Below are 16,932 nucleotides of genomic sequence, written 5' to 3'. Positions count from 1 at the left end.
TGGCTTAATCTGTTACACTCTTCACAGCTCTAGTTATTTACAAATTTAGGGTACCAAACCAAACGAGACTTTGCCACCATACACGTGGGATTTTTCAGGTCATGCAGCGCAAAGTCTGTGGCAACTCTAATCCCATATGAACTGACGGCACATACAGGTGGTTTCCATCTTGGATATAAAAGGATGACAAATAAAAGGGCAAAGTGTGCAGAGTAGGTTGTGCTGCGATATGGTTCTGGGCACACCTACAAGTTCAGCATCCTTACATCTGTCATGCAGAAACAGGACTATCTGTGATGTGTGAGTAAAGAGACTCAGCATAAAGCGTTAACACCGTGTTCTCCAAGCTGATGCTGTATATAAGAGCAAACAATGTTGTCTACTTACGTTTCTGTTTTATGTCTGGGGAGAAAATGAGTTCGGAACTAGAATGCAGATACTCAGCGGCTGTTGGTGTTGGGGTGGGGGTGTAGATTAATCTGGAATCTGCCACCCCTGATGGAACTGTTGCAATTGTAGGACCTTATCCTGCATTCTGCTGGACACATTGTTCCTTCCACTGTGTGCTGAATATCGGTCCCAAAAACTGCATGTTTGCTTTTGCTGGGGTAAAAGCTGCATTAACCAGCCCCAATGCCTTTGCTCATACGTTGGAGTGCTGTCCAGGTAATGTGTGTGGTTGTGGAAAGTTTGCAAGAGGGGGCATGTATTCCCCACAAGCCGGCATGGCCCTGTAATGCGCTGTGTGCTGCCATCTGTTCAGTGCGTGTTTGTGACGCAGTGAGATAATCAGTGCAAATTAAAACTCACTCCAGCAGCTTCAGAACATCAATTCCTGACCAGTATTGTGCACCCCAAGGGATGCGTGTATCAGTCATATCAGGACTTTGGGAAGTCACTAATGGGAACCATTCTTCTGGCAAATCCATTGTCAGCTGCTGTGTATGAGAAGGCAGATTGCTGTGTGGCACTCACATTGAAGAATGCGAGTCCCAAATAATTCCACACCCCAGGAAGCTGTTTACATGAAATAGCCCAATAATTTAAATGCCACCCGTACAGATAACTATCAAAGCCAGGCATATTCCTACTATATACCTCTAAGCATTGGTAAATGTCCTGTTGTGGAGATGCCCAGCACAACATCCTGCTCAGTAGTAACCATACATTGCCCAGCAGCATTATAAGCAAAGTGCCACCTACATTTACAGCAAATTCTGTTTCTTACTGGTTTTTGTTTTGCTTTAACAAGAAGCAGCTAACCAAGGTATTGCCAACTAAATGGCAACACCTCAGTCTACCTCTGCCAGAACTGAGGAATGAAGGAGCTCCCTGTAGCTTCCTGCTTTAACTGAACGGTGTCTCTCAACCTTCTATCCCTTTTTTCCACATTCAGTCCTGAAATGCATGATTTTTTTGGCATTTCTATAACTGATACTGTATGGGGTGAGGGAGCATTAGGCACTGCACAGCCCAGCCACAGCTGATGCCACACACATACCCCCTTTCCGTTTGTTTGAAGAGGAAGCACTTTGCAGCAGCCAACTAGGGAGGGGTACATCTCCACCTTACCTGGTACGTCCTTACTTGTACGTAACAAGCCAGTTCTTACTTCATCCTCGTGCTATGCACCCCACCGACAGTTAGCTGCTTAGTGGGCTCGGCACCGTGTTTTCTGGAGTCTGTAAGATCATCCGTCTGAACCAATTGCAAAGGAGGACTAGATCGCTGGGCATGCGGAGACATGGCTGTTGTTTGTCACGTGTACGTGATTATTCTCACTTGTTTACAGGCTCTCCCTCTCTACCAGATAAGTACCGCCACTCTCGGGAGATGATGATGTTGCTGCCAGCCCATCGGGACCGACCTAGCAGTGCCATGTATCCCGCAGCTATCATGGAAAACGGACAGGTAGCAGATCTAATTTTGTTTATGTCACTTTAACCACCTGAAACTGTGACTTTATTTTTCCCAGTTTTGACTACTTTAAAGCTTTCCTTTCTGTTTTTGGAAGCACAACAACTTAAGGTCATTTTCAGAGGCAAGGCAGAACTTTTCCTATTAATCACACACACACCGCCGGCCCCAGAGCCACCCACTTTGGGAGTCAAGTGAAATAAACTGGAGTGACTGCTAGAACTGCGGATACGCGCTGTGAGAACGGGCTCTCCCTACCTCCCAGCTTCATCCTGTGAGCCCCGGTCCACTGCAAGGAGTCGCACTATTTCAGTTACTCATTTTTCTAGAACCATGGCCGTGCTGCAGTCCAGCCTCTTAAGTCAGTTCTAAATAGCTTATGGTGATTTCCAGAAGAATCAAAAACTGCAGTAGGATGAAATAAGACACTGATATGAGGTGTGCAGAGAACACAAGCAACGCCAATTGTGGGTCCTCAGCTCTGTTACGCTCTGGAGAACCACTGCTGTTGCACTGCAGGACTTGCTAGTGCAGGCACAGCCTAAGGTTCCCAGGAATTTCTTAGTTAAAAAACTTTCTTTGCTTAAAAAAAGGCAAACAGAAAGCCCTAGGGCTCTGCAGCAGCTGTTCTGTAACTTTCTTTTTCTTCACTTTTTTGAGCTAACTTTTCTTCTCCCGTAGCCTCCGAATTTCCAGCGCGCCTTGATCCAGCAAATGATCGGCCCATGCAAACCTTGCAGCGATCCCAACCTGTCCGTGGCTGAGAAAGGTACTCGTCTTCCGAGGCGGCAACGCATGCTTTCTACTCCTGCTACTCTGCTCATGCTACAGCACGTAACAAACGGGCTTCTGCGTTTCCTGGCAGAGTGCATTCTCTCACATATTTTAATTAACAGGCTAACTAACTGGGCCTTCTGCCAACCTACAGTCCTTTCAGATCGTTCACAGAAGGGTGGACTTGCACAAACCTCTCAATTTCCGAAAGCTTCCAAGTTTAGCATTTTGTTAGTGAAACAAATCCTCAGCCTTTGTCGCGCAAAGCTTCCAAAGCAGCAAATGGGAAGTTATCGGAAAGCAGAGCGCGAGATTGGGACCGTATGTTTAAATAATGAGATATAGTACTTTTTTGAATATGCATTTATTGTTCAGAGTATTACCTTTCCTTGTAATCCCTCTCGGAGGTAGTTTCCCATTTGTTTAAGTTTATCATTAGGAACGTATGCGTTTTTAACTCGCTGCTTTGGAAAAAACCAGGCAGAAGTCCCTGCAGAAAAGAAAACATGACAGGAGAGAAAGAGTTTGTTTGTTGTAAGAGAAAAGGAGGAGCTCGCGAAAGGGGTGCCATGGGCAAAGCGATGGGCTTAAAAGGTGATCTGAAAGGCAGCATTTTGAAAAAGCAGAAATGGGCAAAATTAATGAGTCAAAATGTGAGACAAGGAGCTGCCTAAGCAAGCAAGAGTCGTGTGTGGCTGGGACAAATGGCCTCTTCAAAGGTTTTTAAGGCCAGGAAAGACCATCAGAATGCTCTAGTCTGACTGACTTAACGCACTCCATGAGGCTCTTCCTAGTATTTTTGTTTCAGTCGCTGTGCCTGAGCTGAACTCTATCTTTCTGGGGGAAAAAATATCCAAATTTTATTTTAGAGTTTGTAATAGATCAGAATACACTCCTTCAGCAGTGTGACGCAGCGAGAGCGGCCCAGACTGAAACAGAAAGCCAGAGTACGGCTCTAAACAAATGGCAGAATGGTCACATGCTGACAGTAACGAGTAGTGACAGCAGAGAGTGAAGATAGGGCCCGAGGGGTTAAAAGCTCCAGCTTAGCCATGGTAGTTTGAACCGGACGTATCACAGAGGTGGCGAGATCTTTATAGGACAGGGGAGAAGATCTGCAAAAGGAAGATGGATATATATTTATACCCGTGTAGGAAAAATACTTGAATTTGTATTTGTGGGCAACATTATGCAAGAGTGTAGTGTGCAGGGTGAAGAGAAGGGATCAAAGACAGAATCCTTCCAGAGACCCAACTGAGCCACAGATGATGTTCAGTAACTGTTCCTGGGGGCTGGGGTGATGGGAATCCCGGCTCTTCAGCCTGGCTGGTACCGTAGCTGCAGGTACAGGTGTTTTTGCAGCCCTTGAACCTGCATCGTTCTTCATAAGTCGGGATGCTGTCTGCCCTGGTGTCCATTAGCAGTCACGGCCCGTGAATTCAGCCACCCCCTTCCTTGCCATGCCAGAAGCCCTGCTCAGTAATTCTCGGTGACATCAGGCACCCACAGCAGAGTGGTTCAAGTGCAGCTTCCCTGCTAATTAAACGTGGCCACCAAGCCACTGAACACTGTTCTGGAGAGAGAGATGGGCTAGGGCAGAGCTCTAAGAGCTCCCTGGGTAGGTTCCTCCCTGAAGTTGAAGGAACCCTCCACTGGGTTGAAGAGGTAGCAGCTACTCTCAAAAGTCGTCTGACCTCAGGATGATTTCCAGCACTCCTAAATGCCCCAAAGGCCGTGAATGAGGGAGGATGGAGAACGTAGAAATGGATTGTGCACTGGGGTACCATGCACCATCTGCACATTCTCCTGCTGCATCTCAGTGTTTTTAAAAACCACACAACAACTGTTTTGCAGGCCAGGCAAATGAGGTTTTGTTCTAGTCCCATTCACGTGGTGCTGGTTCGCTGCAAGAGACTAGCGTGGCTGGCACTGTGCGCGCCTTGTCCCTCTGCTCAGCCTTTTGACCCCAACTGCAGCAGCGCAAAGTGGAGCGCTCTGGGGTGTGTACAGTGTGAGCAGGGGGCTCAGGAACTTCACCTGAACTGCCTGCGCCGAGATGCATCTCTCCATTTGAACTTGTTCTCTGTCATGATTCTTTATATCTTCTTTGTATGCCTTCCTCAGTTTAGAGGGTGTCTCTTTAAAAACAACACTTACTTTCATGGGTTTTGCTCCATTTTATGAAGATGTCACTTTGTGATCTTTTTTACTTTAGGGAGTTTTAAGTCTTGAGCAGCCTGTGTTCATGCTAACTCATGAACTAAGGGAGAAGAAAACAAAACAAAAACACCCTTTCAAAGTCATTTGAGAAAAGAAACGCACCAAAACTGGCTGCAGGCATTTTAATTAAGAAGAAATCCTCTTCAGATGTCAAACTCCATGTTTATTTCTCTAGGCTTCCATTTTCCAAACTGAAGATTGAAAAATGCTATTTTTATCTCAGTTTTCTCTGGCAGGCTCACGGAATTACTTTGCCTTTTTTCTTTTCTTTGTGAATCTGAAGAAATTGCTTATTTGCTTTTCACTAAACATACACTTATTGCCTGCCTATCTTCTCCGAATGAATCAAGTCTCAGCAGTGTGTTTGGAAGAAAAGAAGGTGCTTTGCTAATAATGTTTAAGGTTGACAGAATTCTCAAGACCTTGAAAAACGTTCATGATGAAAGCTGCTTCTTTCTGTTTCTGTGAAAAAGCAAAGTCACAAAGATCATACTGTTTGTTCTTCCTGACCAACAAAGGCTTGATCTCTTCAGGTGACACAGGGAGTCCAAACTGCTGCCTTTAAATATTCTGTCATGAAAATGGTTTACAAACTCTGCAGCTTAGTAGACTGGGGCCTTCCAGTCATGATCTCTTTTGTAACGGACCGAGGTGTGATTTCACTCACGTCCCATCTTCGGCCTTCACTGAGGCACTGCGGTGCAACAACAGGCCTTCCTGTGTTTCACGGGTTCTGCCACATGTTCCCTTCTGTCATCACTTAGCACCAAGCAGAACGGCTCACTGCGGAGATCTAGCTGCCGTTCCGTCCGTGAGACTTCATCTTTACTTACTGCTTTGCAAAACAAAACCTAGCAGGGTCCTGACGCTCGTCACAGTTGCTAGAAATGAGCCCAGAGGGTTATGGAGGGGAGAGGGGCAGACTAACGCTACGACACTAACTCTCACTTCCTTAACAAAGCAACCTCTGAACTTAACACACTGTAGACTAGATGACATCTCTGTACGCCTGCAATCCTACCGTTCACCAAATCCCTGGAATCTGCCGCTTTCCTGCTAAAGAGCACACCAGAAAGCCAGTCGTCCTGGCCCCAGGCGCTCCCTGTTACGTTACCCAAGACCAATCTGTTTCAATCCTTCAGCGGTGCCAGCAGCGCCCAGTAGCTGGAGCCTAGACAGCGGAACCAGAGAGGCCCTGCCATTCCTGTCTGCCCACGTTGGGAGCATCTTGGCCCCACCAGTACCTCCCCGAAGCCTGCCCCATGGTAAGGAAATGCCCAGCGGGCCTGCTGCACAGTGCCTGCAGTCATGCACAGATAAGTCAGCACCACCTGAAAGCTGACCTTAGCCTTTTTTTCTCCCCCTGTAAAAACAACCAGAAACAAAACCTAAAGTCTTTCCTGGTCTGCTAGGTTAGCACTGGACAAAGTTTTGAATTTTTTTTCCCTCCCCCCATCCCAAATCTTGCAAATTTTTACAGTCCTTATACAGACTTGTGTCTATTTTGGAACTGGAGTTAGGTGTGTGAGTGCTGAAGCTTGGCCTGACTTCTTGCCAGTGACCACCTTCAGCAGTTCTTTAAGGTTACAAATCTATAAAATGAAACTTCATATGTTCGTTGCTCACGAGCCTGTTGCCTTGCCATGAGATCCTGATAAAAGGGGAGGGGGTGTGTAAATCCATCATTGTACTTCTCGTTAGCATTCTGCGATGTGACAGATGCACTCCGCAGTATCTACCAGAATGGAGTTACCAGGTTTGGAGCTGTTACCTGGCGTGACAGAGTGCAAAACCCCAGCTCTCCCGCTGCAGTGAGGCAGCACAAGCCCATGTTTCTGACCCTTCTCTCGTTCCAGGACACTACTCGCTGCACTTTGATGCCTTCCATCACCAGCTCAGCGATGCTCCTCCGGCACTGCCCGCACGGACGTTGCGCAAGGTAAAAAGGAAGTGGCAGGAGAACAGAGAGGGATGCCGAAGGAAAATAACAGGTTCCAGAAGGAACGCCCCCTCCTCCACTCCCACCAAGCAGCTTTTATATACAGAAACACCATTTGTAACATGCTCGTAACTTACAGAAGAGACAATCCACTGAAAGCTTGTAACCTGCCCTAGAGTGGAATTCTAGAGAAACAAATTCCTGTAGGCGCTTCCCTTCTGCGCGTCACATGCTGTGATTTCAGGCACCCTGACGATCACCTCAACTACGGTTAACCCTTAACAGCTCTACCTGTGCTGAGTGCGCTGTCTGCCCACAAGAGAGACGTCCCTAGGAGTGGGGGGAGTGCACGTGTAAACCAATGCTGGTTGCCGTTCCCAGCACCTGAGCACAGGTGGAACCGTGCTGTGGTTAACATCCCTGTCAAAAGCTGAAGTACAGAACGACACACGATGCAGCGTTGCCTCCTTTGTCACTTTTAACCTGGTTTTGTTTTTCTCCCAACAGTCCCCTCTTCATCCTATCCCTGCGTCGCCCACCAGTCCGCAGTCTGGCCTAGATGGAAGTAACTCCACTTTATCCGGCAGCGCCAGCAGTGGTGTCTCTTCCTTGAGCGAGAGTAACTTTGGACATTCTTCTGAACCACCTCCTCGCACAGACACCATGGATTCTGTCCCCAGCCAGGCCTGGAACACTGACGAAGATCTAGAGACACCCTACCTCCCTGTCAGGTACAGTCTCTCTGAGCCTGATGTCCTAGAGTCGCTCAAATCCCAGCCATGCCGAAGCCACTCTGCTCCATCGGGAGTCATTCCTCAGGACACCATGGACCCTCCTGCTCTACCCCCCAAACCTTACCACTCCCGGCTGCCAAACATGGAGAACGAGGAGGGGCTGATAATTGAAGATGATGACAAACACCGCCCGCTGCATCGTAAAGTGTCGCAGCCGGTGAGCAGCGGAAAGGAAGAGCAGGCCAGGGTAGCGTGGGAGCATGGCATCAGTGAGCAGTAGGACACCTCCTGGTAAGCAGCATGCATCGTCATTCCGGGTCTGACTACAAAGGAGAGAGACGGACTCGGAGAACAGCAAACCGATCTTCTACTGCCGCAAGTTTGTGTCTGGAGCCCACAAAAGGAATTGGGCCAGCATGGGAGGTTGCTGCTTTCCTTTTTAAGTTCTTTTTACGCCTTTCCGTTACGTTTTTTAACTTTCCGTGCAGTGGACAGTTTATTCCTTCTGCAGTTTCTTAACCACATCGTATGGCACACGAGCCATGGAGACGTGCAGAAGCCGAAAAACACGATTTTAAGCGGAGAGGGGGAAAAAAGGGGGAATGTGGCAAGTTGCTTTTGAAACTGCTTTCCTCCCCGTTCTGAGACGCACATGAGTAGAAGCAGTTGCACTAGGGACATACTTCTTAGCTGTACAGAAGTGAAGGCTCATTGCTGAAATCAGGGATTCTATGAACTGTCAGGCTGGAGGGTGCATGAGCTGCAGGCAGTGGAAAGATGGCAATTCTAAGAAGAAATTGGCTCTTTTGAGAGCAGGATTGTACATATCTGTGCAGTGATCTCCCTGCATTGGTTCATAGGTGCTGAGGCAATCTAACCAGTGCTGATGCACTGATTTCCAAGATAGCATTTCCAACAAACTCTGCCTCCTTTGTTTTTTATGTACTGTTTGATTTCTTAACTTTTGCTTTCACTGGCTAAACCCACGTGCTTTCTCATTGGAATCATACGCTAGTCATCTGTGCTACAGGATGAGAGGGGGTTAGTAGCCACTGGAGCTGCAACCTGGTCGTAGGCCTTTCCCGTGCCCAACTCTGGGCAGGCTGTTGACACCAGCATTTCTATTCCAGTTTAAAAAAAGGAAAAAAAAAAAACACACAACCAAATTTTTTCAAGCCACAGCTGGCTGATGAGCCAGCTAGTGAAGAAGAGGTGGCTTAAATGCATCATATCCAATAATCCTTGCCTCAGGGCTGAACATCACAATTCTTATCCACTTCCATCGCCCACGAGCTGAGATTCATTCCCTGTTTATCGCGTAATGCCCTCAGTCCCTCCCAAAAACCCCACGGCAGCGGGTGTGCAGACAGACTCTCCATCTCTCGCAGGAGACAGAGCACACTGAGGTCCAAGAACTGCCCAGTATATAGTGTACGCCCCGGCATCGGGGATCTTAAAGGCAACCTGTAAAGATGAAATGTGTGGTTCCTCTTTTGCTTCTTTAGAATATATAAAGAAGATTTAAGAGCTTCTCTCTTCTGGAAGGTTGATTTCTTTTCTCTTCAGGCAGCGCTAGAGCCTCCCTCCCTGATGGTTTTTTTTTTTAAACTGACCAGCTCCAGAAAGGGTTGAAGAACTTTAATTAAAAAACAAACCAACCAACCAAACCCAAGACAGAGAACTATGCAGAGGTGAAGGCAGTACAAGTCTGTGAACACAAAACAAGCCTTTTAATCCGTATTTGCTTAGTTCAGTACATGGCAAACCCAGAGAAAAAAATCCTGTGGGTATTAGAGCCAAGATCTGTTGTTTGAAAAGAACAGTAAGAAATTTTTTATTCCTATTTTCACGGTTTTTCAAGAAAGTTTCAATTAAGAGAGTATCAAATACTTGATGTTTTAGATAAACAAGCAATGCTCCTTCCCCCTGCCATGCCCACACGCGTTTTAGCCTGCCTTGTAACCCTTTCCACCGGTGGCTGGCAAAGCACACCTCAGAGGGTGGTAACAGACCACCCTCTTCCTTACCACTGAAAGATCTGAAGCACATTCAGGTAAGAGACTGACCTCCGCCATCTGCATGAGTGTCAGAAACAGGAACAGCACTCAACTCTTGCCCTAAGCACTCGGTTTCTCATGCTACAAACAGCATAAAGAAGCAAAAAGGGATATTCCAAGTGTTTTACAGGTCACCTTTAGCACTACCTCTGAATACAGTGACTGGGCAGGCTATGTTGCTTCTGCACTCTCCTGACGATGGTCTGTCTGTGCAAAGTCTGGACTCAGTGGTTGGATGAAGGGGACTTTAAGGGGATTTGTTTCTTTTCTTTCTCAAGCTCTAGCCCATGCAAAACTACTGAGTTATGGATTTGTTTCTTAAATGGCCTGTTTGGCTGGAACAAAGTCTCTCTTGCTTCCTCTATTTTGTTAATAACACAGGCTGCTTGTAATCATTATATCCTTCACAGTTAAGACAATGATGATAAAACCTGGCCTATAGTGGACATTTCATCTCGAGCAGGAAGGAGAGTTTTCCAATACTAGGACAGTCCTAAACGTGAATGAAGCTAGACGGATCTCTGGTATAGAACACATGTATGAAAACTCAACTGAAAATTATGGTTTTGGTAAAGGTAAGTCAAAGCAATTCCTTAGAAACGAGCGCAACCTTTTTACATACGCTATTCTCCAGGCTGACTGGAGGTTCTTCAAATTAAGATTTTTAAAAGAACTAAGTATTCGATTCCATCTCCCCTGCCCCCTTTTCTTTTTTTTGGCAGGAAAATCAGAAGTGGTAAATGTAGTGACTTAGTGAGCTTCCTTATTGCAAAAACCAGCAGGTCTTGCAAATAGAACTTTGCCAAAACAAGGATGCAACTAACCTGGAACTAAGTCCCCGTCAGCTGGAAAACCTGCCCACTGGAGCTCTAATCAGTCTCTCAAAACACAGCACCCTGCTCTGATTAGAGACCCTGTACAAGGCAGTGAGTCCATGCTGGGAGTCTGACACTACGATGTATTTGTAAGAGCTGGAAGGTCAGTCAGATAACGTATACAAATACCCCCAGCTTATGGCAGGGCCACGTAGAGAAGGACGGAGTAAATTGCTGAATTTGCCAAATTTAAGCCTCTCTGGAGTTAAATTTCTGTTACTGTTCTGCTATCTACCAAGTATTCTGTCTCCCTTTCAGTGCTTGCCTTAAAAGGGGGCAGAAGACAGGATGACTTACTAACATTAAGATTTTGTGAATGTTGGAACTAATACTTCTTGGAGCTCATACTCCTCTGTAGGGTGGGGTGTCTTAGAGCATAGTACAGCTCCAGCATCAAGCTCAGTCCTGGAGCTGGTGGAAGCAACAACAGCTGTTGCGCTTGCCCAGGAGGATTTGAAGATTCCTTGTACAAACCACAGCAACAGGATGTTTTGAAGAGGACCTGTCATTCTGTACTTAACTCTAATTCAAACTTAACGCATACTTGCCTTCGTTGGGTTTTCTCTGCGTGACACAACAGCATGTGCGTTCCTGAGAAAATTGCTGGAGTTCTGCTACAAATCTCTCCATTGTCAGGGTACCTGCTGGCCCCACCTGAAACAAAAATTGAGAAGGAACTACAGTAGTACAAGAAAAGCAATTAAAACTATTTCCCTGACTCCTACAATTATTTTTTTCGGTGGTTTGGGTTGGGTTTATTACCGTGTGCGAGACTGAGAGTCTTCTCTGACTTCTTCCTCTATTTGCTTTTTAGCTACTTACCCTTTTTTAGGTAAGGGATATTGCATATCCCTTCTGTGGGAGAATCAGCCAAAACTGGGGAGGCTGGAGAGAGCAAAAGCCTTTGGGAAACAAATTATGTGATATTTAAAATTTCCTCTGATCATGCTTCTTTGTAAATACCCCCATTTGAATGCTGTGTATTTGTACAGGAAATTGAGCAAAAAATGTATAGATTGTGATGTCTGACTGGTATTCTGCCCTGTAAATGTGTTTTTAACCTCTGGCATTCTGTGCTTATTTAAAAAAGGCAAAAACCTCTAACCACTTCTCTTTTGTGTATTCATGTTTAAAATGAAAACAGCTATCTTATCTATAATGGAAATCAGATTTAAAAGGAAAAAAATAATTTGTACAAGTGTCCTAAAGGTACTTCATTGTATATATTGTGATAGCATGTTTCCAGAACCAACAAATAAGTGGTGTGAATTTTAGATGTAAATATCTGCCGTTTGTTTGGGGTTTCTTTCCCTTACCCATTCACTCGACTGCTGTGATGTGGAATTAAAGATTAATACCTGCGATTAAAACGCTACAGCTGTTATGTTAATTGCTGTCCTCAGACAGGGTTATCCTCAGGCTGCTCCGGATGTCGGCGCAGAACGCGGGAACAGCCATTGCTTCCCACTGTTGTGTGAATGAGGAGAATGGGGGGGGCAACCAAAAGGACCCTGTGGCTGCTGTGTGGTGAGGGGACTGCTTCTGCGTGTTCTTGAAGCGTACCCACTGGCTGGTCTGGTCAGGGAGGTTTTACGACGCGCGCAACAGCCCCAGGCACCTGCTTGCCTATCACAAGCTGTAATACACAGTTTTGAGCCAGTATTTTCAAACCCCACCTGAATCAGTGATCGCTTCCTCGGATACGTACCCCACTGCACAGATTGCTATTTGATGAGTGACACCTCATCACTTTTTTTTATTGCAATAGCTAAACATTTTGGCAGTGATATCATTTGTTAATGCTAAGTATTTAAATACTAATCACTTTAAAAAGAGCAGGTGTGAAAGGATGGCAATTAAGAATTGAAGGAACACAGGATTTGGGAATTAAGAGCTAGAGCAACTACCACATGTCAGTCACCTCAAAGATACCTGCTGTTAATGGGTGATAAACCAGGTCAAGGTGCAGGAGACAGCAAAAGTAACCCATTTCTCCCATCCTGTCTTGACAAACCAAAAAAAAAAATTTATGAAACTTGTCCCAGCAGACATCCAGCAGTAAAATATAATAATAAGCTGCCCCTGGGGTGCCCATACTACCAAGCCACCCTTTTCCTTAAGTACATACCACATACAAACATGGAGAAGAAAGAAACTGTAACAAGGTACTTCAAAGTGCATCTAAAATAACAAAATGAGGCTTAGCTGAAGTGTTCACCCGGCACCTGAGAAACACCTGTATAAACCAGACCCTTTGAGCCTGTTCCTAGCTCAACTTGCCAAATCTTAGTTAAGCAAGTATTTTTTTTTTATTCAGCAAAAAAGCTTTTATTAACCAAGTACAGGGTATAAGAAGCATAATGTGTGAATCCCTCAGCTTCCAACGAGAGTTAAGAAATTACCTACCTTCCGTTAAAACCAACAGAACCATTTTTTCAGTGCAAGTCAAATACTTGGTTTAAGCTAAGGCCACACTGGTCAGATTGCAATCTAAACACCCTGCTCAAATACCTCTCCTTAGCTAAATAAGAAAGCTTCAATATATGACACTGCAACACAGCGTGAGTTTTGTTATAAAGCTGGTAAGAGGAGAAATTCCTCTCATACAGTCCTCTAGAAGGGACTATAACCTAGCCAGTAAAGGTTCAGCCCTCTACACCGCTGCATAAATAGGCCTCTATTTGTAGGCTCTTAACAAACCACAGACCCAGAGACACGGTGTTCAGAAGGTTGTATATGCACACACTACAGTGACGCCCCATGCCCAGAGCTCCAGCTACAGGTCAGCTCTTCACTGTTATGACACATACCACTTCTGCCTTTTGACAGGCTTTACTACCAATCCCACATAAATTAAACCCAAATTTGGGATAGCAGTGCTGCTGCACGTTAGCCTCTCCCCAGCATTGGCTCCCAGCAGTACGGCGGTACGCTGGCCCCCCAAACTAACCCGGTTTCACCTCCACCCGCAGAGAACACGCTGCACTGTCCTGGCGGACTGGCACCTTCCGGCCACTCCGACAGCTGTACACAGACTGGCATTCTCTGACTGCAGAGCCAGCACCCTCCCCACGAACACACAGCTCCCGCCACTGACCTAACTTAAACCTCCCAACACCATCAACGGCTCCACTGAGCCCAATTAACTCTCCCCTCAGCAGACCACTATTTAAGAGCTGATCACAGAATCACAGAGCGATTTGGGTTGGAAGGGACCTTAAAGATCATCTGGTTCCAACCCCCCTGCCATGGGCAGGGACACCTTCCACTAGACCAGGTTGCTCCAAGCCTCATCCAGCCTGGCCTTGGACACTTCCAGGGATGGGGCATCCACAGCTTCTCTGGGAAACCTGTCCCTGTGCCTCACCACCCTCTCCGGGAAGGACTTCTTCCTGATATCTAATCTAAACCTCCCTGATTTCAATTTATACCCATTACCCCTTGTCCTATCACTACAGGCTCTTGTAAAAAGTCCTCTCCCAGTACCCTTGTAGGCCCCCTTCAGATACTGGAAGGCTGCAATGAGGTCTCCTCGGAGCCTCCTCTTCTCCAGGCTGAACAAGCCCAGTTCTCCAACGCCCCTACTAGCCGCCCTACCCGCTCACATCTTCCCTTTGCACTATTAGCCCGCCAAGACCATACACCATCAGAGCCCCCAGCACAAACCCAACCAGTTATAGCTACGTGGTTCCACTTCATTGGCTTTCCTTCCCCAAATAGGGCATTTTCAGCTACAGAAACTGCCTGGTCAGAAACAACCTCAACCCCAGCTTGGGTGGTTATCAATGGGGAAAATAAGCAGACTGTTTAAATGCTGGAATCAACTTCTGCCTCTCTCTGATGGTTCCCCCATCGCTCTTTGCCACGTGCAAAACTGCAAAGGGATGTTACATTTATGTATTCTTTAAATTATCCACCTTTCATGTATGCCCAGACACAACAGGGTGGAGAAGAGAGACACTCTATATTCTACACAGTCCCCTGCAACACAAAATTCCTAGCAGACTACCCCCCGTAACCATGGCACTCTGCGCTCCAAAAGCCTGCAAAAGAACGAAGTCACAAGGGGTTTATTCCTCACCCAGCCACACGTTCCAGCTCTAAACCTGTGATCATGCACTGGCACCCTAACACTGCTATTTCCTCTTCAGTACTACTTGGCTGGGAGTTTAGTCGTAGTTTTAGCTAAGCCAAACACTTCCACGAGGACAGGGAACAAACAAAACCACCTCTATCCCTCACGGCATCCTAAGGTATAGCAACCGTAATGAAGGCAGCACTAGCAACCTCCCCAAACGAGAGCTAATACTTTTGTTTCATCAGCCTAACTGCACACTAGAAACGCTCGTGGCTGGCTCCCACGCCCTTGGCATCCTCCTAATGACAATGTAAAACCACACGTGGTTTGTCTATCTCAAATTCTCACACATAAGAAAATCCTCACCCTCCTTGTTCTTTATTCCAAAGAGGGAATTAATCGATGAATATCCTTCTTGCAGTTATAGCTTGAACTCCGACACCAAACTGTGGCACTAAAGCAGGAGCTTCAGCCTCCTTAACAACTCAGAGGCTTTCAAACAACAAACAACAACTTGAGCATCAAGAACTAAATCCTCAGCCCAGTCACTTTTAAAAGACAAGACAATAGGAATTGTGAATCCTGAGCACATGACACTGTGGGAAGACCTGACGTTCAGCCAGTCTTCTGAATATTGCTGCTTATACATGTGGAAATTAAGGACTACATTTAAGAAAAAAATAGAAGCAAAAAGCTTTTTTTTTTTAGTCTTTTCAGCACCATGCAACTTAGATGGGTAACAGCCAGAATTTCCCAACACTGCTGAGGATCAGCACAAGCTGTCCAGCACCCAGGTTTCAGACATGACAAGTCCCTAATGCTCCGAAGAGACAGTGGCCAGAGGAATGAACAAAACCTTAGAAACCTCACCACGGATCAAAAAGAAGCAGAAAAGTGAAATGAAGGCAATCTTTCCTAGCTGATGGAACATCAGAAAATAAACGATAAATAAAAAGGGGGGAAAAAAATGTAAGAAGTCTTTGTTCTTCCTCCAATCCATCTGAGGATCCCACATAGAAAGAGTCTCATTCCCAATCCAAAACAAACCAACAAAATCTCTCCTATCCTGTCAGACAGCCCGTTCTATGAAAATGCATAAAATTCCTGCTTTGAAGATCTGTTTCATAACTGCACTCCTTTGATAGTTAAAACTGCTTCTTTATTGTGAAGCTCCTAAATTCTCCTAATTCTGGATTTAAGCCCTACTTCTAACTAATTAATAAGCTTGTTCATCTTGCAGCTCTTTTGGCTGCTATCCTGCTAACAAACAAGGGCAATTAAAGTAACCACTTCCCTGCACAACGAAGTGACTTTAGTGGGCAATCAGCATAAACCTAGAAAAGCCAATAATCTTCCTCAGGTACATTGATATTGAGTAATTCTGGGAATCATTATGGATTTAAAAAACCCCAAACACCACAAGACATATGTCCACATATGACATAAGACCAATCTTAACAAACACATTTTGAGAGATAACAAGATGTAGAAAGGTGAAAAGCCACCTCTTCTATCTGATAAACAGGTGTAATGTGTTCACACTGGCAAGATACAGCATCCTAATTACTACTCACCTGCTACGTGACCTTTGCAGAACCAAGTTGCTCCTCCTCCCCATCCTGCCTGTCTCTCCTCATCAGGCTTATAATTTGCAGCTGATGACCCGCAAGAAAATTCAGACTCGGGTCATGAAAACCTCCCCAGAGCTCCCACCGTGGCTGTGCCTGGGGAAGGCACAACTAGGCTGCCTCATTCTTTCTGAGCCCAGCAAGCCGTGAGGTGCGCTCCCTCGCTGTAGCACTACGTGACTCTGCCTCTGCCTTCTACTAGGACGATGTTCGGGGCCGGGCACGGGTCAACATAGGGCCCCACGAGACAAGAAACAATCAACAGGTGTGCGCTCCTTCCCCAGCTGGCCTACAACTTCGAAAGGATTTAAGTGATAAACTCAGAGGGCTGGGGATCATTCCAGGGAGTGAAAAGCAGAGAGATGGAGATTTTAAGAAAATAAGTAAAAAGCGTTCATTGTTTCCTTGGCTCCACAAAAACAACCACCCAAGGACCAGCAACAAGCTGTTCACCAGTTGTGAGCTTAACCGCTCGGCTTTCAGCCGTCCCACCCCACGAATCCAGGCCTCACCAATCACGGGGGGCACAGACATAACCAAAATACACCCACGAAGGGCTTCATCCACCCCGACCCCGAGGCTGAGGAGAAGCCTGTCCCCCCGCACCCCTCATGGGAAGTAGGGCTCCCGCAATGGCCACGCACCCCCCCTGCCCTGCCGAGCTCCCTGCCCCGCCTCACGCCACGCACCCAGAAAAACAAAACCACGAC

The 16,932-nt window shown here is 46.2% G+C and overlaps 1 protein-coding gene across 1 annotated transcript in view; it reads left to right on the top strand.

The window, feature by feature from the left end:
• The window catches only part of DOCK3 (dedicator of cytokinesis 3), a gene marked incomplete at its 5' end in the record, with an annotated part of 55,516 nt that extends 47,256 nt beyond the window's left edge, over positions 1-8,260 (top strand). The window contains 4 exons of the mRNA XM_010158707.1: positions 1,793-1,911; positions 2,599-2,686; positions 6,768-6,850; positions 7,358-8,260. Of these exons, the coding sequence (XP_010157009.1) occupies positions 1,793-1,911; positions 2,599-2,686; positions 6,768-6,850; positions 7,358-7,864 (797 nt within the window). The remainder of the gene's footprint in view (positions 1-1,792; positions 1,912-2,598; positions 2,687-6,767; positions 6,851-7,357) is intronic.
• Positions 8,261-16,932: the final 8,672 nt, after the last annotated feature.

Source organism: Eurypyga helias, unplaced genomic scaffold (assembly GCF_000690775.1).
Source record: "Eurypyga helias isolate BGI_N326 unplaced genomic scaffold, ASM69077v1 scaffold31480, whole genome shotgun sequence".
Lineage (NCBI taxonomy): Eukaryota > Metazoa > Chordata > Aves > Eurypygiformes > Eurypygidae > Eurypyga > Eurypyga helias.
The sequence above is the reverse complement of the archived record's forward strand: the minus strand, read 5'-3'. Positions and strand labels throughout refer to the sequence as shown.